Source organism: Petaurus breviceps, unplaced genomic scaffold, assembly GCF_028583685.1.
Source record: "Petaurus breviceps papuanus isolate PSGF00001 unplaced genomic scaffold, PetGlider_PUasm1.0 419, whole genome shotgun sequence".
NCBI classification, from domain to species: Eukaryota; Metazoa; Chordata; class Mammalia; order Diprotodontia; family Petauridae; genus Petaurus; species Petaurus breviceps.
The window spans coordinates 7,961,440-7,970,406 of record NW_027186324.1 but is presented as its reverse complement, the minus strand read 5'-3'; the positions used below and the strand labels follow the sequence as shown (position 1 = coordinate 7,970,406).

The 8,967-nt window shown below is 39.2% G+C and overlaps 1 protein-coding gene across 2 annotated transcripts in view; it reads right to left on the bottom strand.

The window, feature by feature from the left end:
* The window catches only part of CA5B (carbonic anhydrase 5B), a 69,126-nt gene that overhangs the window by 29,097 nt on the left and 31,062 nt on the right, over positions 1-8,967 (bottom strand). For both annotated transcript variants that reach the window (XM_069100644.1, XM_069100643.1), the window contains exon 3: positions 3,776-3,973. In XM_069100644.1, coding sequence (XP_068956745.1) covers positions 3,776-3,973 — 198 coding nt within the window. The remainder of the gene's footprint in view (positions 1-3,775; positions 3,974-8,967) is intronic.

Genomic DNA, 8,967 nt, shown 5'->3' with positions numbered 1-8,967 from the left:
AAGAGAGCCAGCCCAAACTATGAGGAGTTGTACTGTAGAGATGAACATGCTCAGGAAACTCAACCAACTGACCTGTCTAGGAGAAATGGCATGCTGAGTGGGAACATGAAGGCCACTGGGGACCTCCCTAGGGACCCGACGTACAAGTGGGATTTGGGTAGGTCTCCTAGAGGGTGTGCTAAACACCAAAACCAAAACCTAATTTTAACAGGCAAAAAAAAAAAAACCTGTCAGCTAAGCATGGAGTTACTTTATTCTGCTCTGCCACACTCACCAGGGATTAAATGTTCCTCTAATAAAATGAGCCTTCTCCATGTCTGCTTCACACAGCCTCTCTCACTTTCAGTCTCTCCTCTACTGGCTCCTTGCAGTCTGCCAAGAAACATGCTCAGGTCTTCACTAAAATAAAATCCCCTCCTTGATCCCAGTTCCCACTTAAGCTATCTATCATCCCACCATTCTCCTCTCCTTCATCCTTCAACCTGCTCTTTCCAAGGATGGCAATGACTTCTTAAAAGCTATTTTTTTCTTCTCGGTCTTCATCATCCTTTACCTTTCTGTAGAATGACACTGTTTACCATTCCTTCCTCTTAGATATTTTCTGCTTGATCTGTTTCCATTGCTCTCTCTTGGCTTTCTTCCTAAGAATATGACTAGTCATTCTGTGTGCTTTCACCCTTTTCCAGCCTCCAGAGAGTGGTTCACCAACGTTCAGCCCTTGGATCTCTTCCCTCTTTCTACACTTTTTCCCTTGGTTACTTCATCTATTCTAATGATTTCATTTATTATCCCCCTGCAGATGACCCATACATATACAGCCCTGCCCTCTCCCTTGAATGCCAGACTGACATTTCCAAATGACTGCTGGATATCTACACCTGCGTATCTCACTGACTTCTTCAATTCAACACGGCCAAAAGAGATCTTATAGTATTCTGTATCTACTGACTGCACTACTATCCTCCCTGTCATCCAAATTTAAAACTTCAGGATTATTTTTGACTCTTCCCTCTCTCTAACCCTGCCCCTCCTGAGAAAAGGGAAGTTGCCAAATACTAGCACTTAAACTTTGGCAATATATCTTGCACTAATCCCCTTTCTTTCCCAATGAGTAGAGTCTCATTATCTCTTATTTGTGACTATTATAACTGCCTCTTAACTGCTTGACCTGACTCTGATCTCTCTCCTATCCAATCCAACCTTTACACAGCTATTAAAGTAATCTTCTAGGTCTAATATTATTTACATGGCTCCTCAGTGGCTCCTCATCGTCTTCAAGATAAAATGCAGTCTTTATTTTGGCTTCAAAGTTTTCCATGATCCAGCTCCACTCCACCTTTTGGCCCTAATTTCACAATACTCTCCCTTAACACGCCCTGCAGTATATTCTAGTCAAACCAGACTACCCCATGTCATTCTGATCTCTCTTGTCTCCATTTGTTCAGTTAATCCCTCATTTCTGAAATGGAATACTCCCTCCATATCTCTGCCTGTTTATTTTTTTAAAAACAACTTATCTTCCGAATGAGAAAATATACCTTTTTTTTCTTTGCAGAAGTGGTAGATGGTAGGCATGGCACAGGGCATATGTCAGAGTTGCCTGAAGTAATAATTTTGAAGAACTGGTTTTTTCTTCTTGTTTGATTCTAAGTTACAAGAGACAGCTCTATGGGCAAGGGAGGGGGAAAGGATAAGTTTGGAAATGAAAGTTATAAAAAAAAAAACAAAGGCTAAAAATAATGTCACAAAAAAGAAATATTTCTCTTCCTCAAAGACCTAGTTAAGGTATGACCTCCATGAAAAATCCTGCCTGATCATCCTTGGTAGAAATGATTCTTAATCTGAATCTTAAAGACTGTTCATTAAATGTAACAGGCAAAATTATTCAATTCACTTTGAATGGATTCTAATAAACAAGTTTGAAGAGGATTTATCCTGCTCAGGTTGAAAATACATAAAGTTAAAAATGAGAAGTATTAAAGATATATTCACATTTGTAGAATCAGGGAAGAGCATGAGGAAAGGCAAATTAATATTGTGGGTTTAAAACAGACAAGAATGATGGTTAGGTTTCAAGGTGGACATAAGCAGGTAGTCTACAGCAGAAGGATTTTGTTCATTTGTCTAAAGATAGTTTGGGAATTAGAATAGGTCATTACAGTCATCCAGGTAATGGTTCCAGCCAGCACTGAGGAATTGGGAGAATCACTGGGGGGTAGGTTTTTAGACTTTTGTACAATTAGACAAGTTAATAAAAATGTCTTGAGAGATATGCAGATATAAATGATTTATGATATTTATACTTTATTAAGCAGATAAATGTATAGAATAAAGAAAGGAAACTTTCACATTTTAGGGACCATCTTTAGATCTAGACTCTAGAGTATAAGCTCAAGGTTCAGATTCAGAGTTCCAAGGTCATATTAGGAACATATGGAGAGAACACAAAGTCTAGAGTTTTACAATCAACACAAATATAATAGTCTTCATGTAGTTTTATGTACTTTTAAGAATTTTTTAAACCATTCATTAAATCATTTTTCCCCTATTCATTAATGAGAACTCCATTTCCTTTCAATCATTTATGCCCCGCCACAGACATACTTGCTTCACACTAACTAAAATTGTTTACTGGAATTAAATTCAATCATGAGTAGGAGACAAAAAAAAACCTATTTACAATTCAGTTATTATCTAAATTCAAGAATCACAAAGCTTTTTGGTCCAACTATAAAATATATCTCATAATTAGATTCATATCCTGACTGGTTGCAAGGAGAACAATTACAAACTGTTGGTTATTTTAAGAAGTTTTCAGGAATTTTTATTTCTTTTTTAAAAACATAATTATATTTGTTTAATACTGCTAACAAATGACAAAAACATAATTTTCCAGTATGTAACTACTTCCAAGAAGCTATTAAGAAACATAATACCTGGGGCGGGTAGGTGGCACAGTGAGTAAAAGCGCCGGCCCTGGAGTCAGGAGGACCCAAGTTCAGTTCCGGCCTCAGACACTTAACACCCACACAAAAAAACTAGCCATGTAACCTTGGGCAAGTCACTTAACCCAAATTGCCCTCCAAAAGGCAAAAAAAAAAAGAAACATAATACCATGCACTTAAAAATATGTCTTTGTCCTATTGCAAATGTACCTAATTTCTATCAGTTAATACTGATTAAATATTAAAAGCCAGTTAATATTTAACATAAAATTATTTTTAAACCTAACATATGGTATACAGAGGAAAATGTCGTTTATCAACAAAAATAGGAGGGAAAACTTAAAACTATTATAAACTCCTTTAAAGCAAGTATTCAAATAAAATACATATATATCTAAAGATGAATTTACTAATTGAAAATGCTACATATATTATTGAAAAGATAAAAGTTACTACATGATACACAAAGGAGTGAATTTTTTTTTCTTTAATTCAAAACAAGTCAGATCAGGGGTGGGGAACCTGCGGCCTCAAGACCACATGGGGCCCTCTAGGTCCTCAAGTGCCACCTTTTGACTGAATCTAAACTTCAGAGAACAAATCCCCTTAATAAAAGAATTTATTCTTTAAAACTTGGACTCAATCAAAAGACTGCAACCAAGAACCTAGAAGGCCACATGTGGCCTTGAGGCCACAGGTTCCCCATTCCTGGGTCAGATTATTCACTTACAACATTATGATACAGAAGGAGGCAAAACATTAGGGATATTAGTATTGAACATTAACATTTTTTTAGCTCAGATTAGAAGCATTAAATATTGTTCTCTTACCAGATTTATCTGTAGAATCCTCAAACTCCACTAGGAAAGAATACCCATTATTCCAGAGATGAAGACAGGTACTTGGATCATAAAAGATCTTTAAGGGTTTCAGGTGAGGGTCATAAATACTATCTCTCCAGCGGATATTGATTGGTGATTGTCGATCACCTTCAGGTACTATGTCCAACCTTTGCCAGAGTGGATGTACTAGGGAAAAACCATATAGATGTAGGTTTTATTATGATTTTCTATTAACTACCTACTTTCATAGACAAAGTGATTCCAGGCAAAGAAAGTTTCTCACAGAGGCCAAATATTTTAATACTCAGCTGCTTGAAGGCTTATCCAATTAGAGATTGGAAAGAGAAGGGAAAGAGCTCTTTCCCAGTGCCATTACTCTGTACCCTTCCAAGGCTTGTAGGAATAACTGACTAATTTTACTTTTAGTTAAAAGGAAAATATTTTACTCCTAATGATATTTTTCTACATGAATAAGTTACCTTAATAATTCAGTTTTAATATTTAATAAATTTGAAAGGAATTCTAGAGTAAATAGCAACGGATTACCTAAAAGAACATGGAATCTAAAAGTAGAACCAAAGATTTGTCATTTTCAGCAGGCTGATCTGAGCAGGTAAAGATATGATTCCATACCCATATGAGAAATAATGCAGAATTCCTCTCATCCAATCAAACAAGAAGAGGCAGCACGGTACAAAAGAAAGAACACTGGCTATGGGATGGAATGAATGCACGAATGAATAAATGCACGAATGAATGAATGCATGAAAGAATGAATGCACGAATGAATGAATGAATGCACGAATGAATGAATGCACGAAGGAATGAATGCACGAAGGAATGAATGCACGAAGGAATGAATGCACGAATGAATGAATGCACGAAGGAATGAATGCACGAAGGAATGAATGAATGAATGAATGCACGAAGGAATTAAAGAAGCATTCACTAAGGGTTTACTGTGTACAAAGCACTATGCTAAGTCCTGGGGATACAAATAGAAAGGCATGACAGTCCTCGCTTTCAAGGAGCTCACATTAGCCATTACGAGCAAGACCACTAGGTGGCACAATGGATAAGTCACTGGGCCTGGAGTCAGAAAGATCTGAGTTCAAATCTAGCCTAGTTAAAATCTAGACATTTACTAGCCATTGTGACCCTGAGCAAGTCCCTTAACCTCTTCCTGCCTCCATTTTCCCTACTGTAAAGTGGGGATAATAACAGCACCCACCTCACAGGACTACTGTGAGGGCACAATGAGATAATACTTATAAAGCAGTTAGCATGGTTCTCAGCACCTAGTAGGTACTTAATAAATGCCGACATTCAAATAGGGAAATGACAGATATGGCAGGTTTCAGCCATAAGTAAGACTGAAAGATCCTTAGGGTACAGTGGCAAAGCAGATTGCAATGCTTCTTCCATAACGTCGTTTTCACTGATAAAATCCTATCAGTTTATGACGCTGGACCATTTGACAATGCCAAGGACTCTGTGAGCAAGAACTGTCTTTTCTAGATCTTCAGTAGCTGCTGCTGTGGCACCAAGCAGGAGCAGTTGCCAGGCTGTATCTCCATGAGGGATGATGATGCTGGAAGCATTCCTATTCCCAAGGCTCAGGTTCAGGGTTCTGGTCTGTTCCCTTCATGAGATAGAATGGTCCAGGTGGTGGTGATTGTTTGACTTGGGGCACATGCTGCCTCCTGCCTTTCCATCAGGGTGCCCCACTGCTTCCGCTAGGCTGACTTGCCTGCCACGTGTTTGGCAGTTGGTAGGGACGTCTTGGTCCCTCTTCATAGGAGTTGCTTCCCTGGACGATGGCTTTGAGAACTGGGTTGGAAGCAGGACAGGTATTCTGGGAGATGTTGCCACTTACAGGGCTCTAATGCTCAGCCTTATGATGGCAGTTGGTCAGGAGCTGTTCCTGGTGATGATGAAGGCAGCAGATCCCTTCTCCACTATCATTCCTCCCCCCTCAATGACAACTGTGGGGCTGGACTTAGACTATTCCTAAGGCTCTTGGGTTAAAGATCCTGGCCCATCTCATAAAGGACCAAGGGGAAATGGTGGGCAGCCTGCTTTCTAACTCCTGTGAAATTGTAGGCCCAACTCACTGTCCATTAGCAATATTTTTCAAGACATATATAAGAATGGACCACAACTCTAGGCTGTTCATCTAATTGCACACCGTAACATGGATAACAGGCACTTTTCACCCAACTGTTTTTTTTTTCTGGAGTGTACAATATGGCTAAACTATTTTAAATGGTTAAAATCAAGAAATGATTAGGAGATTCTGAAACGTGTTTAGGGTTTGATGCAATCAGCACGATGTTGTCCCAAAACGGGAGCCCTAAGGGGACCTCCCTCTCGGTATGGAGTCCCTCTTTGATTTCATTTCTTCACTGTCCACCTTTCACGTCAGCCCCAACACTTGGGCAAATGCACTTGACGCTTTATGCCTCGGCAGCATGACTTCTGGCGGTATGTCTCTTTGGAGATTCTCGTGTGATTTTGACACATTCACAAGAGATGCTTTATTAGGTGATGGCTCTCTCTCGGTTCTCCTCTTACTTGTCTGATTCTTCTTCTAAGACTCCTTTGCTGTGTGTATTGTCATATATATATATATATATACACACACACACACACACACACACACACACACACATACTGCCCTCTAACTGTGAGTCTCTCCTGGGTGGTCTTTAAATCTCTTTCTACAGCCTCTCTCAGAGATCTCATCAGCTCCCATAGATTCAGCTATCATCCCACTACAGATGACTCCCACGTCTAATGCAATCCTCGTCTCTCTTCTTAACTCCAGACCTTCATCTTCTACATCTCCTGCTCCACATCTCCAACTAAAGGTCCCACAGAATCTTACATTCAATGTGACCAAAATGTACTTTATTATCTTCCCTGCACCCACTCCTCCTCTACCCCCATCTCTGATACACACTTCTTTATTTCTGCTGAGGGTGCCACCATCCTTCTAGTAAATCATGTCTGAAACTTTGGACTTTTCCATCTCCTTCATCCTTCATATCTTACTAATTGCTAAGCTTTATTGATTCTATCCTACATCACGTGCATCCATTCCCTTCTCTCTACTCACCCTAATCCAGTTCTCATTTTTTCTTGCTCAGCCAGCTGCAACAGCCTCTTAAATATGCTCCCAACTTCCAGCCTTTCCTCTCTCTCCAATCCATGCTTCATACAGCTGACAAAAAAACATTCCTAAAACCATTTTTTATCATGTCATTGTCCTGCTCAAAAAGCTTCTGTGGTTCCCTATTATCTCTAAGCTAAAATAAAACCTTCATTTTAGCATATGAATCCCTTCAGATTCCAATGAATCTTGGAATATATTGCAAATCTCTCTCATCTACACTGATTTCTTCTATCTCTAAAATTATAAAATTCACTTGGCACCACATAGCTTTATACTTGTTTTCTATTGTGTCATGTGTGTTTGTTTTGTCTCTTCAATTAAATCATAACATAATTTGACAACTGAGGTCATGCTTTCCACTTATGTATATCCCACAACGCTAAGAACATGAGGGGGAGCTTGTGCTCAAGCCCCACCCTAAAATATGGTTTTCTGTGATTATTGTGTGCTTTCCTTGTTATATTGTTGTGAAATTTTGTTGACACCAGTTATTCCTACTGTATTTTTGCCAAGTAAGGGACATGAAAAATCTTGGGGCCAAATGTAAGGGTTTTGGGATTTAAAGATCTTCCATGCCCCATTGGACTTGCTGACGTAGCAGGAAGGGGCAGAGCAAGAGGAAGCGGAAGCAAAGCTAGAGTCCCTGCGGTGGCTAGCAGTGGCTGTGAAGGCGGCAGCAGCAGCGGAAGTGCGAACCTCTTTTTGAGTCAGCCAGAATTTCTGGTAAGGACTCCTGCTGAGGACTGCCAGGGGCCGGAGCTGCTGGGAGCGTGCTTCCTGGACGCTGGGTGGTTGCTGTGAGTGGGGAGAGGACCTTTGCCTGAGGTAGCCTGTTCTGTTTTAAAAGCTTGAGAACGTGGGTGCTTTCTACTTTATCTACCTGTGCCAACTTCATAACTACTCTGATGGCTTTGACTTTCTGGTTTTGGGACTCAGTCTTTTGGTATTTTAATAAATGTTCCAGCTTATTCCCCCAAATAGCAAGCCTGATATATTTTGTGATGGATAATTACATCAGCATATCTGTAATTTCCATAGGCATTGTGAATATTGCATTGCTGATACGGAACATGATTCATTTTTCATTTGTGTCTGACTTCTTCATGACCCCATTTGAGTTTTGGTTTGGTTTGGTTTGGTTTTTTGGGCAAAGATATTGGAGTGGTTTGCCATTTCCTTCTCCAACTCATTTTACAGATGAGGAAACTGAGACAAATAGGGTTAAGCAACTTGCTCAGGGTCACACAGCTAATGAATATCTGAGGCCAGATTTGAACTTGGAAAGATGAGTCTTTCTGACTCCAGGCCTGGCACGCTATCTACTGGGCCACCTTGCTGCCTCTAAACACTTGTTGACCTGATGACAATGAAGATCAAATATTTGAAGTTACTAAAGTTCTCTAACCTTATCTTTATCTCCCACTACATAAATATACAGTTATCCCTCCACATTTGTGGATTTCACATTCCTGGCTTTGGTTATTTGTGGGTTGGCCATCAATAATTTGGAGATCTGTGGAGTACTGCAGAAAACTGCAGATGAGGTGCGTATGTAAAAAAACTAAAAATATTTTAGTTAGCCATAAATGCATATGTACTATGTATTATTAATATATTTTATCATTTACTACCATAAGTATACATTAATTTATTACAAACAATTACATTTTGTTAAAAGTTTCAGTGTGCTGAAGAACTACAGGCTATTCATTCTCTTTGGGAAGACTTCCTCTTTGTCTCTCCACCATTTAAAGTCAGTCACATGATTTTCTCCAGAAATGTTCATTGTATTTTGCATTTTCATAGAAGGAAATCCATGAAGCAGTTGCTGCAGCTTCACCTGCAGCTGCAAAGATTCTGCATAGTATGTGAGACACTAATCTCTCTTGAGTAGAAACTACAACTTTTTTTATGGATGCAGTGCATTGTTTTGCTTGTTTTTTGTGTTACATAAATATGATCAGAATTATTAAAAATAAAATTTTGGTGGGGCCTAGAGTTATTT